The 19522-nt window shown below is 39.4% G+C and overlaps 1 protein-coding gene across 11 annotated transcripts in view; it reads right to left on the bottom strand.

Annotated features, from left to right (window-relative positions):
• Window positions 1-19522, bottom strand: part of CERKL (CERK like autophagy regulator) — a 135102-nt gene that overhangs the window by 12930 nt on the left and 102650 nt on the right. For 6 of the 11 annotated variants that reach the window (XM_035304357.3, XM_035304354.3, XM_035304358.3 and 3 more), the window contains 5 exons: window positions 17294-17368; window positions 16365-16542; window positions 16228-16287; window positions 2808-2833; window positions 2603-2711 (listed from right to left, as the gene is read on the bottom strand). In XM_035304357.3, the coding sequence (XP_035160248.1) occupies window positions 2603-2711; window positions 2808-2833; window positions 16228-16287; window positions 16365-16542; window positions 17294-17368 (448 nt within the window). The remainder of the gene's footprint in view (window positions 1-2602; window positions 2712-2807; window positions 2834-16227; window positions 16288-16364; window positions 16543-17293; window positions 17369-19522) is intronic. The other 5 variants (XM_078327213.1, XM_035304355.3, XM_035304360.3 and 2 more) reach the window with 1 other exon arrangement.

The following is a 19522-nucleotide window of genomic DNA, read 5'->3' as shown; positions in this document are numbered from 1 at the left end:
TATTAAATCACAGGCTTCCTTCTCAATATACTCCCACATTAGAGCATTTTACAAAACAAACCATCATGCATCCTACTCACATATCAAGACATAATTTAAAATCCAATGTTAATTAGAAATTCTAAATGTGAAACTATGTTGTTAAAAGATGTATTATAGAATAGTTAATATGCACAAGTGGTGTAACAAATAGCTCAACATTTTCTAAAATCTAAAGTGTGATTTAAATATTTTTTTATAGACAGAAGGTCCAAATGACATAGGAAATGAAATAAATCAAAGTGGCCTTTGGATGGATGAAATGGAGTGAACAAATGCTGCCACACATGTTCAGTTAAATGACTGAACATTTTAATCTTGCATAACTGTTCCATCCAATATAAGAGACTGAAAATTCAGAGGTGTGATTTAGTGTCAAAACAGCCACTCACAAATGCATTGAGCTATAGAAGGCAGTTTGCAGAAATACATACAAATGACTTCTAGCTTGATTTCAGTGCAAACATGAAGTTAATCTAAGAATAACAACAACATAAGAAAGAGCTCTTGGTATCTTATGGAAGCTCAGGTTAGAGGGACCTTAGAGATTATCTCATCATTCACTGATTTCACATAGAAGGAAAAGACAACTCCAAGTTTAAGTGATTTTTTCAAAGGCACACAGAGAAAAACAAAATGGTCATCAGCACCAATACTCTATGCTCACTAGTCTTTCCATCACGCCTCTTCTTCCCAATTAAAAATAAATAGCACCAAAATATTCATGATAGCATTACTGTGCATCCTTTATTTTTTTAATTGCATAATTTTATAAACATTAAAAGCATTATCCTATGCCTGCTTGCAATATTTACTTAAAATAGAAACACAACTTACATGGCTGGCACTGCATTAAATGTTTCACGTATATGAACACATTGAATTTTAGAATACATAGAATATAAAAATATTAGTTCCTATCAGCAATTTGCATTGAGATATTTTAACATAAATTATTATTTATCATGGTGCAGGAAAAAGCAGAAAATGAAGTCTCCTGTTCAATCATCCTGATTCATCAGAAGCTACATTTCTGAAAAATCTCTGGTCAACTGAGGCTTGATCTATAGGCCCTTTGCAAAGATGGCATGTTGTGATTATAAACCACAGAAGAAATCTCTAATTAGTCATCCTTCTCTGAAAAAATCATCAATACCAATTAAGCCTGGAGAGTCAACAGTGGAATTCCAGTCAAGCTGAACATTTATGAGTGGCTTTGAAGGAGCTACAAATCAATTGCTCCCAGAAAAGCAGGACTATGCTCCCAAGAAGGTCCTTGAGCAAACAGGGTTAGATATTCATTGCTTGGTCAGGTAGCCAAGTCTTCAAGTTCAGTCAGGGAAACTACATTAGGACAGCACACAGCTATCTGGGATTTCTGAGGGTGTGTGGGGAAACCATCAGGCTCAATTTCTAAATCACACAAGACACAAAATACTCCTTACAAGTTTTAGCACTAGATGTAATTAATGAGGACCTTGCCATCTGGGTTTTCAATATCCAAGTTTGTAATTTCTCTTTTTTCTTCTCTGACTTAGAGTATTTCCCTGTTTATTGACTATATTTCACAACATTCATAATCCTTTCTCCTATGCTCTACAAGATTGGATTTAGGAAAGAAATATTTTCAGCTCCATAATGGACAGCTGTTTAAGAGGAATGTGCAAGAGAAGGAATGCCTATATCCTATGGATAAAATTATACATATAAGATGTCTTGTATTGCATTCAATTGAAAATGTGTGCAGGAGATTGATGTGCACTACTATTCACATTAAATAGAACTGAAATGTTTCCTTTGACTAAAAGTATCTGATATGGTTTGGCTTTGTGTCCCCATCCAAATCTCATCTTATAGCTCTTATAATTCCCATGTGTTGTGGGAGAGACACCATGGGAGATAATTTAATCATGGGGGTGGGTCTTTTCTGTGCTGTTCTTGTGATAATAAGTCTCATGAGATCCAACAGTTTTAAAAACAGGAGTTTCCTTACACAAGCTCTCTTTTCTTATCTGCCTCCATGTGAGATGTGCCTTTCACCTTCCACCATGATTGTGGGGCCTCCCCAGCATTGTGGAACTGTAAGTCCATTAAACTTCTTTCTTTTGTAAATTACCCAGTCTTGGGTATGTCTTTATAAGCAGCATGAAAACAGACTAACGCAGTATCAAATATACATATGTGGGCTTTTCATGCTAAGGATATTTATGTTTGCATTAGAGTTGGAAAGCAAAGACATTAACAAAAATATCAGTATTTAATATAATGTCTTCAACAACTAAATGAATAAATCAAGCAAAGTAGGCATATGATGAGATTCTGTCAATAAAACCTAGAAAATATTATTTTATCCTCAGTGACCTTAAATAGTCAATGATCATCTGCTAATTATTCCAGTTCAACTGTTCTTCTCAACCTACTGTGACAAATCCCTTAGAATCTCTAATATACAAAGAGAAACTACCTGTTAAGTTTCTAGCTAACCAACAGTTAGTCAGGTACACTGGAAAAAAAATTGGTTTATAAGAAATGTATCAATGATTCGATAAAAATGCTTACTCACCTGGTAGTCGGTGCCAAGCCTCTAGGTGCCACTGAACACAGGCAAGGAATTGCCATAATGCTGACATTCAAGAACTGACCCTGGATCATTTGCCACTGATCATTACAGTCTAAAGGCAATGGAAGTGATTGGTTATTTTTCCCTCATCAGAGCAAAATGTCAACAGAACCTGGCATAGTTCTCAAGGAGATGCTTTTGGACTCACCAGATTTGGGAGATCGCTGTTCCCTCCTAAAAGTAAGAAAACAAAACAAGATTCAGGGACTCAAGATGGCACGGTAAGAACAACCCAGGATTGAAGCTCTCAGTGAACATGTGGAGGGTGAGTCAGGGCTGCATTTCCAGACGGATCTTTGTTGCCCACAGAATGGGGAAATTCCCAGGTATAAAAGAGACGTGGGACGCCAGCGAAGCGGTTTTGGCTGGTGCAGCCGGCGGCCGGCGCTGCAGCACAGCAGCGCACCACAGTGCTCCGCACAAAGCGCACTGGTCCGGGTGCCCTGTTGAACCGGCAATCTGAGACTTGAGAGGGCAGATTGGTATATCCATCTGATTGAACAGGACTTGGACAGTGAGCCAGGCCCGGAGATTCCAGGGAAACGGTGTTTGGGCCAGGGCAGTGGGACAAAATGGCGATTCCAAACGCTCCAGGTGGAGAGTTTCACTGCGGGCACAGCTGAACCCAGGACCATGCAGCTTGGTGGGGGAGGGGCGTTTGCCATTACCGAGGCAACCCGCTCCTACTGAGGTACACTCCCATTGCTGACGCAGCCTGCCATTGCCAAGGCAACCCACCACAACAGAGAGACTCCCCGCAGGGCGTAGCCCATGGCAGCAGGGCGGAGACCGCAGTAGCAGGGCAGAGCCTGCAGCAATAGGGCAGACCTCACACCAGCAGGGCAGAGACTCAGCAGGCAAATAGTGACTAGACTGCCTCCTAGCTGGCAGGACAGCGCAACAGACACATAAAGAAAACCCCAACCCCCTGAGACAGAGCATCTGAGAAAAAAAGGGTTTTTTTATTAATGAGTTCTGCTGCAGCAGAATTAAATGTAGCAGCCTAACAGCCCTGAATGAACAACAGAGCTCACAGATCAGCACTTGAGCTCCAATAAAGTACAGACTGTCTCCTCCAGCAGCTCCCTGACCCCTCTATATCCAGAAGACTGACATTTGACAGGCATCATTCTGGGACAAAGATAGCAGAAAAGAAAACTGGAGCATCCCTCACTGTTCCACAGCCGTTATAGGTGCACCCCAGACATGCAGGGCCTGGAGTGGACCTCAGCAGTCGTACAGTGGAGGAGCTAGACTGGTAGAAGGAAAACCAAGTAACAGAAATACTTCATCATCAACAATCTGAGTGTCCACTCAGAGACCCAATCGAAAAGTTAGCAACTACTCAGATGACAGGTGGATAAATCCACAAAGATGGGAAGAAACCAGTGCAAAAAGGAGGAAAACACCTGAAACCAGAACACCTTGCCTCCTACAAAGGACCAAAACTTCTGACCAGCAAGGAAACAAAGCTGGACTGAGAATGACTGTGATGAAATGATGAAATTAGACTTCAGAAGGTGAATAATGAGAAACATTTGTGAGCTAAAAGAACATGTTTCAAATCAATGCAAAGAAACTAAGAACCTTGAAAAATGATTTGAAAAAACATTCGAGAAAATGGTAACAAGAATGGATAACTTAGAGAGGAATATGAATGAATTGAAGGAGCTGAAAAACACAATACAAGAACTTCACGAAGCATGCACAAGTTTCAACAGCCAAACTGACCAAGCAGAAGAAAGAATATCAGAAGTCGAAAATCAACTCAATGAAATAAAATGAGAAACCAAGATTAGAGAAAAAAGCACAAAAAGGAATGAACAAAGTCTCCAAGAAATGTGGGACTATGGGAAGAGACCTAACCTACGTTTGATAGGTGTACCAGAATGTGACGAAGAGAATGAATCCAAGCTGGAAAATACTCTTCAGGATATTATCCAGGAAAATTTCCCCCACCTAGCAAGGCAGGCCAACACTAAAATGCAGGAAATACAGAGAACACCCCCAAAGATATTCCACAAGAAGTGCAACCCCAAGCCACATAATCGTCAGATTCACCACGGTTGAAATAAAGCAGAAAATACTAAGGGCAGCCAGAGAGAAAGGTCGGGTCACCACAAAGGGAAGCCCATCAGACTCACAGCAGATCTCTCGGCAGAAACACTACAAGCCAGAAGAGAGTGGGGGCCAATATTCAACATCCTTAAAGAAAAGAACTTTCAACACAGAATTTCATATCCAGCTAACTGAGCTTCTAAGTGAAGGAAAAATAAAATCCTTTGCAAACAAGCAAGTACTCAAAGATTTTGTCACCACCAGGCCTGCTTTACAAGAGCTCCTGAAAGAGGCACTACACATAGAAACGAACAACCAGGACCAGCCATTCCAAAATCACACTAAATGCTAAAGAGCATCAACATAATGAATCTACAACAACTAGCGGGCAAAACAGCCAGCTAGCATCAAAATGGCAGTATCAAATTCACACATAACAATATTAACCCTAAATGTAAATGGACTAAATGCACCAATCAAAAGACACAGACTGGCAAATTGGATAAAAATCCAAAACCCATCAGTGTGCTGTATCCAGGAAACCCATCTCACATGCAAGGATACACAAAGGCTCAAAATAAAGGGATGGAGGAAGAGTTACTAAGCAAAAGGAGAGCAAAAAAAAAAGCTGGAGTTGCAATTCTCATCTCTGATAAAATAGCCTTTAAAGCAAAAAAGATCAAAAGAGACAAAGAAGGCCATTACATAATGGTAAAAGGATCGATACAACAAGAAGAGCTAACAATCCTAAACATATATGGACCCAATACAGGAGCACCCAGATACATAAGGCAAGTTCTTAATGACTTACAAAGAGACTTAGACTCCCACACAATAATAATGGGAGACTTTAACACTCCACTGTCAATAATAGACAGATCAACCAGACAAAAAATCAACAAGGATATCCAGGGCTTGAACTCAGACCTGGAGCAAGCAAACCTGATAGACATTTACAGAACTCTCCACCCCAAATCCACAGAATATACATTCTTCTCAGCACCACATCACACCTTCTCTAAAATTGACCACATAATTGGAAGCAAAGCACTACTCAGCAAATGGAAAACAATGGAAATCATAACAAACAGTCTCTCAGACCATAGTGCAATCAAGTTAGAACTCAGAATTCAAAAAACCAACCCAGAACTGCACAGCTTCATGGAAACTGAACAACTGGCTCTTGAATGTTGACTGGATAAACAATGAAATGAAGGCAGAAATAAAAAAGTTCTTTGAAACCAATGAAAATGAAACACATCATGCCAGAATCTCTGGGACACATTTAAAGCAGTCTCTAGAGGAAAATATATAGCAATAAGTGCCCATATGAGGAGAATGGAGAGATCCAAAATTGACACCCTATCATCAAAATTGAAAGAGCTAGAGGAGCAAGATTAAAAAGACTCAAAACCTAGCAGAAGACAAAAAATAACTAAGATCAGAGCTGAACTGAAGAAGATAGAGACACGAAAAACCCTTCAAAAAAAATCAATAAATCCAAGAGCTGGTTTTTTGAAAAGATCAACAAAATAGACAGACCACTAGCCAGATTGATGAAAAAGAAAAGAGAGAACAACCAAATAGATGCAATAAAAAATGATAAAGGGGAAATCACCACATATTCCACAGAAATTCAAACCATCATCAGAGAATATTACAAACAACTCTATGCACATAAACTAGTAAACCTGAAGAAATGGATAAATTCCTGGACTCCTGTGTCCTCCCAAGCCTAAACCAGGAGGAAGCTGAAACTATCAATAGACCAATAACAAGGTCAGAAGTCGAGGCAGCAATTAAGAGCCTACCACACAAAAAAAGCCCAGGTCCAGATGGGTTCACAGCCGAATTCTACCAGACACACAAAGAGGAGCTGGTACCATTCCTTCTGAAACTATTCCAAATAATCCAAAAAGAGGGAATCCTTCCCAAATCATTTTATGAGACCAACATCCTCCTGATACCAAAACCCAGCAGAGACCCAACAAGAAAAGAAAACTTCAGGCCAATATCCATGATGAACATAGATGCAAAAATCTTCAATAAAATATTGGCAAGCCGATTGCAACAGCAAATCAAAAAACTTATTCATCATGATCAAGTAGGATTCATCCCTGGGATGCAAGGCAGGTTCAACATACGCAAGTCTATCAACGTAATTCACCACATAAACAGAACCAAAAACAAAAACCACATGATTATCTCAATTGACGCAGAGAAGGCGTTTGACAAAATTCAACAGCCCTTTATGCTAAAAACCCTCAATAAACTCGGTATCGATGGAACAGATCTCAAAGTAATAAATGCTATTTACGACAAACCAACAGCCAATATCATACTGAATGGGCAAAAACTGGAAGCATTCCCTTGAAATCCAGCACTAGACAAGGATGCCCTCTTTCACCACTCCTATTCAATATAGTACTGGAAGTTCTAGCCAGAGCAATAAGGCAAGAAAAAGAAATAAAGTATTCAAATAGAAAAGGTGGAAGCCAAATTGTCTCTATTTGCAGACGACATGATAGTACACCTAGAAGATCCCATCGCCTCAGCCCAAAAACTCCTGAAAATGATAAGCAACTTCAGCAAAGTCTCAGGATATAAAATCAATGTGCAAAAATCACAAGCATTCCTCTACACCAATAACAGACTTAAAGAAAGCAAAATCAAGAACAAACTGCCATTCACAATTGCTACAAAAAGAATAAAATACCTAGGAATACAACTCACAAGGAATGTAAGGGACCTCTTCACGGAAAACTACAAACCACTGCTCAACAAAATAAGAGAGGACACAAACAGATGGAGAAACATTCCATGTTCCTGGTTAGGAAGAATTAATATCCTGAAAATGGCTATATTGCCCAAAGCAATTTACAGAATCAATGCTATCCCCATCAAGCTCCCATTGGCTTTCTTCACAGAACTGGAAAAAACCACCATGAACTTCATATGGAACCAAAAGAGAGCCCGCATAGCCAAGTCAATTCTAAGCAAAAAGGACACAGCGGGGGGCATCACACTACCGGATTTCAAACTATACTACAAGGCTACAGTAATCAAAACAGCATGGTACTGGTACCAAAACAGAGATATAGACCAATGGAACAAAACAGCGGCATTGGAGGCAACACAACATATCTACAACCATACAATCTTTGATAAAATCTTTAATAAATGGTGTTGGGAAAACTGGCTAGCCATGTGCAGAAAGCAGAAACTGGACCCCTTCCTGACACCTTACACTAAAATTAACTCCAGATGGATTAAAGACTTAAACATAAGACCTGGCACCATAAAAACCCTAGAAGAAAATCTAGGCAAAACCATCCAGGACATAGGAGTAGGCAAGGACTTCATAAACAAAACACCAACAGCATTGGCAACAAAAGCCAAAATAGACAAATGGGACCTAATGAAACTCCACAGCTTCTGCACGGCAAAGGAAACAGTCACTAGAGTGGATTGGCAACCAACAGAATGGGAAAAACATTTTGCAGTTTACCCATCTGACAAAGGATTGATATCCAAAATTTACAAAGAACTCAAACAGATTTACAGGAAAAAAACAAGCCCATTCAAAAATGGGCAAAGGATATGAGCAAACACTTTACAAAAGAAGACATATATGAGGCCAACAATCATATGAAAAAATGCTCATCATCGCTGGTCATTAGAGAGATGCAAATCAAAACCACATTGAGATACCATCTCACGCCAGTTAGAATGGCGATCATTAAAAAATCTGGAGACAACAGATGCTGGAGAGGATGTGGAGAAAAAGGAACACTTTTACACTGTTGGTGGGAGTGTAAATTAGTTCAACCATTGTGGAAGACGGTGTGGCGATTCCTCAAGGCCTTAGAAATAGAAATTCCATTTGACCCAGCAATCCCATTACTGGGTATATATCCAAAGGACTATAAATCGTTCTACTATAAGGACACATGCACACGAATGTTCATTGCAGCACTCTTTACAATAGCAAAGACCTGGAACCAACCCAAATGCCCATTGATGATAGACTGGATTGGGAAAATGTGGCATATATACACCATGGAATATTATGCAGCAATCAGAAATGATGAGTTCGTGTCGTTTGTAGGGACATGGATGAACCTGGAGAACATCATTCTCAGCAAACTGACACAAGAACAGAAAATGAAATACCGCATATTCTCACTTATAGGCGGGGGATGAAAAATGAGAACATGTGGATACAGGGAGGGGAGTATTAAACACTGGGGTCTATTGAGGGGAAAAGGGGAGGGCCAACAGGTGGGGGGGAGCTGGGGAGGGATAGCCTGGGGAGAAATGTCAAATGTGGGTGAAGGGGAGAAAGGAAGCAAAACACTGCCATGTGTGTACCTATGCAACTGTCTTGCATGTTCTGCACATGTACCCCAAAACCTAAAATGCAATAAAAAATTTTTAAAAAAAAAAAACAAAAACATAAAACAGGTAACACAAATTTATTAAATATGAGAAAATCAAAGAACCCATCATTACATATATTCCTTTCTTTTTTTTTTTTGTTTTGTTTTTTTTTATTTTTTTAATTTTTTAAATTTTTTATTGGATTATAGGTTTTGGGGTACATGAGCAGAGCATGCAAGACAGTTGCGTAGGTACACACATGGCAGTGTGCTTTGCTTTTCTTCTCCCCTTCACCCACATTTGGCATTTCTCCCCAGGCTATCCCTCCCCACCTCCCCCTCCCACTGGCCCTCCCCTTTTCCCCCCAATAGACCCCAGTGTTTAGTACTCCCCATTCTGTGTCCATGTGTTCTCATTTTTCATCACCCACCTATGAGTGAGAATATGCAGTGTTTCATTTTCTGTTCTTGTGTCAGTTTGCTGAGGATGATGTTTTCCAGATTCATCCATGTCCCTACAAACGACACGAACTCATCATTTCTGATTGCTGCATAATATTCCATGGTGTATATGTGCCACATTTTTCCAATCCAGTCTATTATCAATGGGCATTTGGGTTGATTCCAGGTCTTTGCTATTGTAAACAGTGCTGCAATGAACATTCGTGTACATGTGTCCTTATAGTAGAACGATTTATAGTCTTTTGGATATATACCCAGTAATGGGATTGCTGGGTCAAATGGGATTTCTATTTCTAAGGCCTTGAGGAATCGCCACACTGTCTTCCACAATGGTTGAACTAATTTACACTCCCACCAACAGTGTAAAAGTGTTCCTTTTTCTCCACATCCTCTCCAGCATCTGTTGTCTCCAGATTTTTTAATGATCGCCATTCTAACTGGCGTGAGATGGTATCTCAATGTGGTTTTGATTTGCATCTCTCTGATGACCAGTGACGATGAGCATTTTTTCATATGATTGTTGGCCTCATATATGTCTTCTTTCGTAAAGTATCTGTTCATATCCTTTGCCCACTTTTGAATGGGCTTGTTTGTTTTTTTCCTGTAAATCTGCTTGAGTTGTTTGTAAATTCTGGATATCAGCCCTTTGTCAGATGGGTAGACTGCGAAAATTTTTTCCCATTCTGTTGGTTGCCGATCCACTCTAGTGACTGTTTCTTTTGCCGTGCAGAAGCTGTGGAGTTTCATTAGGTCCCATTTGTCTATTTTGGCTTTTGTTGCCAATGCTCTTGGTGTTTTGTTCATGAAGTCCTTGCCTACTCCTATGTCCTGGATAGTTTTGCCTAGATTTCCTTCTAGGGTTTTTAGGGTGCCAGGTCTTATGTTTAAGTCTTTAATCCATCTGGAGTTAATTTTAGTGTAAGGTGTCAGGAAGGGGTCCAGTTTCTGCTTTCTGCACATGGCTAGCCAGTTTTCCCAACACCATTTGTTAAACATGGAATCCTTGCCCCATTGCTTGTATTTGTCAGGTTTATCAAAGATTGTATAGTTGTATGTATGTTGTGTTGCCTCCGGTGCCTCTGTTTTGTTCCATTGGTCTATATCTCTGTTTTGGTACCAGTACCATGCTGTTTTGATTACTGTAGCCTTGTAGTATAGTTCGAAATCCGGTAGTGTGATGCCCCCCGCTGTGTTCTTTTTGCTTAGAATTGACTTGGCTATGCGGGCTCTCTTTTGGTTCCATATGAAGTTCATGGTGGTTTTTTCCAGTTCTGTGAAGAAAGTCAATGGTAGCTTGATGGGGATAGCGTTGATTCTGTAAATTACTTTGGGCAGTATAGTCATTTTCACGATATTAATTCTTCCTAACCATGAACATGGAATGTTTCTCCATCTGTTTGTGTCCTCTCTGATTTCGTTGAGCAGTGATTTGTAGTTCTCCTTGAAGAGGTCCCTTACGTTCCTTGTGAGTTGTATTCCAAGGTATTTTATTCTTTTTGTAGCAATTGCGAATGGCAGTTTGCTCTTGATTTGGCTTTCTTTAAGTCTGTTATTGGTGTAGACGAATGCTTGTGATTTTTGCACATTGATTTTATATCCTGAGACTTTGCTGAAGTTGTTTATCAGTTTCAGGAGTTTTTGGGCTGAGGCGATGGGGTCTTCTAGGTATACTATCATGTCGTCTGCAAATAAGAGACAATTTGGCTTCCACCTTTCCTATTTGAATACCTTTTATTTCTTTTTCTTGCCTGATTGCTCTGGCTAGAACTTCCAGTACTATATTGAATAGGAGTGGTGAGAGAGGGCATCCTTGTCTAGTACCAGATTTCAAAGGGAATGCTTCCAGTTTTTGCCCATTCAGTATGATATTGGCTGTTGGTTTGTCATAAATAGCTTTTATTACTTTGAGATACGTTCCATCGATACCGAGTTTATTGAGGGTTTTTAGCATAAAGGGCTGTTGAATTTTGTCAAATGCCTTCTCTGCGTCAATTGAGATAATCATGTGGTTTTTGTTTTTGGTTCTGTTTATGTGGTGAATTACATTGATAGACTTGCGTATGTTGAACCAGCCTTGCATCCCCGGGATGAATCCTACTTGATCATGATGAATAAGTTTTTTGATTTGCTGTTGCAATCGGCTTGCCAATATTTTATTGAAGATTTTTGCATCTATGTTCATTATGGATATTGGCCTGAAGTTTTCTTTTCTCGTTGGGTCTCTGCCGGGTTTTGGTATCAGGATGATGTTGGTCTCATAAAATGATTTGGGAAGGATTCCCTCTTTTTGGATTGTTTGAAATAGTTTTAGAAGGAATGGTACCAGCTCCTCCTTGTGTGTCTGGTAGAATTCGGCTGTGAACCCATCTGGACCTGGGCTTTTTTTGTGAGGTAGGCTCTTAATTGCTGCCTCAACTTCAGACCTTGTTATTGGTCTATTGATAGTTTCAGCTTCCTCCTGGTTTAGGCTTGGGAGGACACAGGAGTCCAGAAATTTATCCATTTCTTCCAGGTTTACTAGTTTATGTGCATAGAGTTGTTTGTAATATTCTCTGATGATGGTTTGAATTTCTGTGGAATCTGTGGTGATTTCCCCTTTATCATTTTTTATTGCATCTATTTGGTTGTTCTCTCTTTTATTTTTAATCAATCTGGCTAGTGGTCTATTTTGTTGATCTTTTCAAAAAACCAGCTCTTGGATTTATTGATTTTTTGAAGGGTTTTTCGTGTCTCAATCTCCTTCAGCTCAGCTCTGATCTTAGTAATTTCTTGTCTTCTGCTGGGTTTTGAGTTTTTTTGATCTTGCTCCTCTAGCTCTTTCAATTTTGACGATAGGGTGTCAATTTTGGGTCTCTCCTTTCTCCTCATATGGGCACTTATTGCTATATACTTTCCTCTAGAGACTGCTTTAAATGTGTCCCAGAGGTTCTGGCACGTTGTGTCTTCATTCTCATTGGTTTCGAAGAACTTCTTTATTTCTGCCTTCATTTCGTTGTTTACCCAGTCAACATTCAAGAGCCAGTTGTTCAGTTTCCATGAAGCTGTGCGGTTCTGGGTCGGTTTCTGAATTCTGAGTTCTAACTTGATTGCACTATGGTCTGAGAGGCTGTTTGTTATGATTTCGGTTGTTTTGCATTTGTTGAGCAGTGCTTTACTTCCAATTATGTGGTCAATTTTAGAGTAGGTGTGATGTGGTGCTGAGAAGAATGTGTATTCTGTGGATTTGGGGTGGAGAGTTCTGTAAATGTCCACCAGGTTTGCTTGCTCCAGGTCTGAGTTCAAGCCCTGGGTATCCTTGTTGATTTTCTGTCTGGTTGATCTGTCTAGTATTGACAGTGGAGTGTTAAAGTCTCCCACTATTATTGTGTGGGAGTCTAAGTCCTTCTGTAAGTCATTAAGAACTTGCCTTATGTATCTGGGTGCTCCTGTGTTGGGTCCATATATGTTTAGGATCGTTAGCTCTTCTTGTTGTATCGATCCTTTTACCATTATGTAATGGCCTTCTTTGTCTCTTTTGATCTTTGTTGTTTTAAAGTCTATTTTATCAGAGATGAGAATTGCAACTCCTGCTTTTTTTTGCTTTCCATTAGCTTGGTAAATCTTCCTCCATCCCTTTATTTTGAGCCTTTGTGTATCCTTGCATGTGAGATGGGTTTCCTGGATACAGCACACTGATGGGTTTTGGATTTTTATCCAATTTGCCAGTCTGTGTCTTTTGATTGGTGCATTTAGTCCATTTACATTTAGGGTTAATATTGTTATGTGTGAATTTGATACTGCCATTTTGATTCTAAGTGGCTGTTTTGCCTGTTAGTTGTTGTAGATTCTTCATTATGTTGAAGCTCTTTAGCATTCAGTGTGATTTTGGAATGGCTGGTACTGATTTATCCTTTCTATGTGTAGTGCCTCTTTCAGGAGCTCTTGTAAAGCAGGCCTGGTGGTGACAAAATCTCTGAGTACTTGCTTGTTCGCAAAGGATTTTATTCTTCCTTCACTTCTGAAGCTCAGTTTGGCTGGATATGAAATTCTGGGTTGAAAGTTCTTTTCTTTAAGAATGTTGAATATTGGCCCCCACTCTCTTCTGGCTTGTAGTGTTTCTGCCGAGAGATCTGCTGTGAGTCTGATGGGCTTCCCTTTGTGGGTGACCCGACCTTTCTCTCTGGCTGCCCTTAGTATTCTCTCCTTTATTTCAACCCTGTTGAATCTGACGATTATGTGCCTTGGGGTTGCTCTTCTTGCGGAATATCTTTGTGGTGTTCTCTGTATTTCCTGCAATTGAGTGTTGGCTTGTCTTGCTAGGTGGGGGAAATTTTCCTGGATGATGTCCTGAAGAGTATTTTCCAGCTGGGATTCATTCTCTTCGTCCCCTTCTGGTACACCTATCAAACGTAGGTTAGGTCTTTTCACATAGTCCCACATTTCTTGGAGACTTTGTTCATTCCTTTTTGCGCTTTTTTCTCTGATCTTGGTTTCTCGTTTTATTTCATTGAGTTGGTCTTCGACTTCAGATATTCTTTCTTCTGCTTGGTCAATTCGGCTATTGAAACTTGCGTTTGCTTCACGAAGTTCTCGTATTGTGTTTTTCAGCTCCTTTAATTCATTCATATTCCTCTCTAAGGTATCCATTCTTTTATCATTTCCTCGAATCTTTTTTCAAATCTTTTTTCAAGGTTCTTAGTTTCTTTGCATTGATTTAATACATGATCTTTTAGCTCACAAAAGTTTCTCATTATCCATCTTCTGAAGTCTAATTCCGTCATTTTGTCACAGTCATTCTCCGTCCAGCTTTGTTCCCTTGCTGGTGAGGAGTTTTGGTCCTTTCTAGGAGGCGATGTGTTCTGGTTTCAGGTGTTTTCCTCCTTTTTGCGCTGGTTTCTTCCCATCTTTGTGGATTTGTCCGCTGGTTGTCTGCGTAGTTGCTGACTTTTCGTTTGGGTCTCTGAGTGGACACCCAGAATGTTGATGATGAAGTATTTCTGTTGCTTGGTTTTCCTTCTACCAGTCTAGCCCCTTCGCTGTACGACTGTTGAGGTCCGCTCCAGACCCTGCTTGTCTGGGGTGCACCTCTAGTAGCCGTGGCACAGCGAGGGATGCTACCAGTTTCTTTTTCTGCTCTCTTTGTCCCAGGATGATGCCTGCCTAATGACAGTCTTTTGGATATAGAGGGGTCAGGGAGCTGCTTGAGGAGACAGTTTGTACTTTATAGGGGTTTAATTGCTGAGCTGTGCACTCTGTTGTTCATTCAGGGCTGTTAGGCTGCTATGTTTGATTCTGCTGCAACACAGCTCATTAAACAACCTTTTTTTTTTTCTCAAATGCTCTGTGTTGAGGGGTTTGGGCTTTATTTTTGGATGTCCGATCAGGTGTCCTGCCCAGCTCAAAGGCAGACTAGCCACTGTTTGGCTGCCGAGGCTCCGCCCTGCTGTTGTGTGATTTGCGCTGTTCCTGCCGGCTCTGCTGTGGTCTCCGCCACGCCCTGCGGCAGAGTCTCTTTGTTGTAGCGTGTTGCCTCAGCAACGGCAGGCTGCGTCAGCAGTGGGTGTGTATCTCAGTAGGGACGGGTTGCCTCGGCAACGGCTGGCTGCGTCAGCAGTGGGCGTGTATCTCAGTTGGGGCGGGTTGCCTCGGCAATGGCTGGCTGCCTCAGCAGTGGGCGTGTATATCAGTTGGGGCCGGTTGCCTCCGTAGTGGTGGACGCCCCTCCCCCACAGAGCGTCTCGGACCGTCTGCCCAGGATAGTTTGAAATCGCGGTTTTGTTCGTCCCACTGGGTATCCCAAACGATCTGTCCCTGCAATCCCCTGGGCTGGGCTACTGTGCAAGTCTCGTTCAGTCTCAAGTCCAGCCCTCTCAAGTCTCAGGTTGCCAGTTCAACAAGGCACCCGGGCAAGCGCGCCCTGTGGGGATTGCTGGGTAGGGCCGGCCGCCGCCGCCCCGGCTGCCGGCTTCGCCAGGCAGACCTACTGCCTGGCGTCCCGTGTCTTTTTATACTTGGGAGTTTCCCCGTTCTGTGGGCAACAAAGATCAGTCTGGAAATGCAGCACTGACTCACCGTTTGCGAATTCAACACGGGCTCCAATCCTGGGTTGTTCTCACAGCGCCATCTTGAGTCCCCTCTCTCCTCCTTTCTTAATTAGATAGTAAAACTATGTGTACAATTTTGTTGCTGCCAACATTATAATATGTTGATTCTTTTAAAGGTAAACTAGTATTATAAGGAACAATAATTTTCTATTTCTTTAAATACTATAACCATTTTTTAATATAACTCTGATTAATATTTGTATTACATACTAGACCAAAACTCTCATGAGGAACGAAACTGTGTTTTGTTCATTTTTTGGTGCATTATTGTATCCAGAGTGCCTGGCATATAGTAGTCACTCAATAAACAGTGAAAGGAAGGGGAAAGGAAAACAGAAAAGGAAAGTAAAGAGAAAAAAAGGAAAGGAAAAGGAAGGAAGAAAGGAAAGAAAAAGAGGGAGGGGAAAAAGAGAAAAAGGCTGATGAGTGGTTGTTTGCTTACTAGGATCTGTAGGAGTCTGTAATTCTATATTCTTTAGTACTGTGTGAGAAAAATAATCAAAGATCCTAAGTCTGATCAATTGTTTATGTCAGAATCTTTAAAGAAAGATACAGGTTATCTGTGTTACACTGAGTTTTTACTTGCCTTTCTTGCACATCATCAGAGCTGTTAAATGGTAAAAATGATATTTCACAGTCTTCTGGCCTAAAATATAATAAAATTTGCTATTAACAGTCATTGACTCTGGGATACAAAATTTTGGGTTTAAGAAAAAGACTTACTTAAGTTTTGCCAGTGCCTTAACGACAGCAAAATCTCTCCTTTGGTTAGGGGACATCCATCGATATTTTTCTGCCAGAGCCAAAGTTCTTCCACCAAAGCCAAACATGGCTGAGAACCCAAAGCGAAGAAGCTTTCCAGTGGTGCTAAAGGTGCAGACATCGACCAGCTGTACATGCCCTTGAATATTATATTAGCAGTGAGTACAGTAGGACTTGTATCAAAACAGCAAACATAAGAGAGCATATTTATTGACTTATAGGAGAATATCTCAAGGTACTGTAGACCATGAACATCCTCACTTTACTAATACCTTGTTCTGGTATTAGTAAAGTGAGGATGTTCAGGTATTAGTAAAGAAAGAGTAGTAAATTTTTCAGCTTATTGCTATTTCCTATAAAACATGGTCAAAGAAATGAAGTTAAAGTAGATGGGCAAAGAAAACTTCGATTTAACAGTAGTTTTGCATTACATATACCTGAGCTTATACACTTTCTACCAATTGGGATAATAAAATATCTACAGACATATACTGGCTGAAATTATTTTCCTGTATGTTTTTTTCATTTATAACATAATCCTAGTCTTAGAGTCTTGGTAAATCTGACATCGGTGTTGGATATACTTAAGGAATATGCATTAATTTTCTTAATCTGGTTATAAAATTATTGTTTTGAGCATCACTACAGTATTTTTTTTCTATAGAGATTATAGTAAAACTTCATTTACTACTCTTTACAAGGCAAGTATTTTGAAAAGATAGGCAGTCCAAATAGTTAAGCATTGCCTTTTGGTTTTCTGGTCAAACATTTGTCTACTTTCAGAGAAAAAGAACCCGCCTTTCCTTAAAGTCTGATGGAAATAAGATAGCCTTCCTTACATAAATCAAAATTTGCTTATAAAATATGAACTACTTTGGAAGAATTCTTACCCATTATAATGTGCAATGTTGCAGTTACCACATGAGGAACTCCATGAAGAGAATGTGCCAATACATTGGTAGATCCTGCCAAAGCAATTTTAAAACATGCACTATCAGGGTAGAATGTGTTTAAATTACCATTTGCTCTTATTTTATATAGATGTCATTCTGCAATGTTGAGATGAAAAATAAATGAAAATTTATAATCAGAAAAGTTAATGAAAATATTAGTGGAAGTTTAAGTTCTCATTCACAGTATAGATGCATATCAAATGTCTGCACAATTATTTGTTGATTATTAATTTAGAAATTTAAATAGTTTATAGTGTCTGCTTAACAGCTTTTTAAAATTATGGATGTCTATTTTCTACCTTTCAAATGCTAGCTGTATCAAAGCTCACTTCATCCAACCTTAACGAATGGGTTTTTAGCTTCTATATCAAAATGAGGATCAACAGCAAAAGGGTGCCTCTCGAGAACAGAGACAAATGCAAACATAAATAAAAAAGAAAATAACCCAAACAATAACTGAGAAAAATTATAAAATAACTATAAACCACAAAAGATATACTCTAAATACATTTAATGAATATTAGAAGCTCTTAGCCTAATGAGAATTCCCTCTATTATCTAACAAATGTCTCCTACATTGAAGAAAATGTTTAATTCCATGGTATTTCCCACATATGAAGATTCTGATTTTTATGATCATTAGAATAATTTAAGACACCTGTATTTTCCCCACCAGTCTACAGAGGCAAAAAGCTCCCCAAGTCAGGCCCCTTTAATGTTTACGTGCAACTGAAATATGAGATAGAGGGGGAAATACCAGCTAGCCCCTCTCATTCCCAGGAGGCTAAAGAGAATTTAAAATTATTGAGAATAGAATGAATGAAGCTACAATTTTCCTTGAATGAAAGAATATGACAAGGAAGTCCAATAATAGCTGAGAGCTGTGAAAGCATGGATGCAGTGTGTTCCAGTTATCAAGGCAAAGGCCAGTCCTCTGGATTTTGTTAATTAGAAGCATTCCTATGTGATCATATATAATTGCTTTAATTTGTTACTTTGAACTGATATGTATTTCGGTTGCTAAATTGGAGAAGCTGAGGTAGCTTAGCCATTATCAACCAAGAGATCACTAAAATCATAATTTTATTAGGTACCTAAGAATTAATAAACATATTTATTATTAATAAATAAGCATAATTAAACCAGATTTCTAATAATACCAATGCAAAGTTTATTTTAACAAATTGCCAAACTGGTTCCAACTGATTCACCAAAAGGCAAGTTATGCTATGACCTCTGTTACTCAAAATATGACCTACTGTCAAGCAGGAATGACAATACTTGAGTACTTATTAAAATGTGACTCTCGTGAGTTGAGAAACAATTTCTTCTTCCTCAAGAAGACATTATACCCATTTTCTCCAGTTTGAAAATGGGTATAAACTTTCCATGGAAATAAAATAGTACTGGAAGTTCTAGCCAGAGCAATTAGGCAAGAGAAAGAAATAAAAGTCTTCCAAATCATAAAGTTGTAAGCTAAATTGCCTCTGTTTGTAGGCATGATCTTATTTAAGAAACCCTAAAGGATCCATAAATGAATCATCAGAGCTAATAAACAAACTCAGTAAAGCTGCAGGACACAAAATCAACATACAAAAATCATTAGTATTTCTACACACTTACAACTATCTGAAAAAGAAATCGAGAAAACAATCCCTGCACAGCAAAAGGAACTGTCATCAGAGTGAACAGGCAACCTACAGAATGGACGAAAATTTTTTACAATCTCTCTATCTGACAAAGGTCTAACATCCAGAATTTACAAGGAACTTAAACTTATTTTCAAGAAATAAAACGACCTCATCAAAAAGTGGGCAAAGGGTATGAACAGACATTTCACAAAAGACATTTATGTGGCTAACAAACATGAAAAAAAGCTAAATATCACTGATCATCAGAGAAATGCAAATCAAAATCATGATGAGATACCATCTCATGTCAGTCAGAATGGCAATTATTAAGAAGTCAGGAAACAACAGATGCTGGCAAAACTGTGGAGAAATAAGAACACTTTTACATTGTTGGTGGGAATGTAAATAAGTTCAACCATTGTGGAAGACAGTATAACAATTCCTCAAGGACCTAGAACCAGAAATACCATTTGACCAGCAATCCCATTATTGGATGTATATCCAAAGTTAATTCATTTTACTATAAAGAAACATG

This window comes from Callithrix jacchus, chromosome 6, assembly GCF_049354715.1.
Source record: "Callithrix jacchus isolate 240 chromosome 6, calJac240_pri, whole genome shotgun sequence".
Lineage (NCBI taxonomy): Eukaryota > Metazoa > Chordata > Mammalia > Primates > Cebidae > Callithrix > Callithrix jacchus.
Note: the sequence above shows the minus strand (reverse complement) of the source record. Positions and strands in the feature narration are given on the sequence as shown.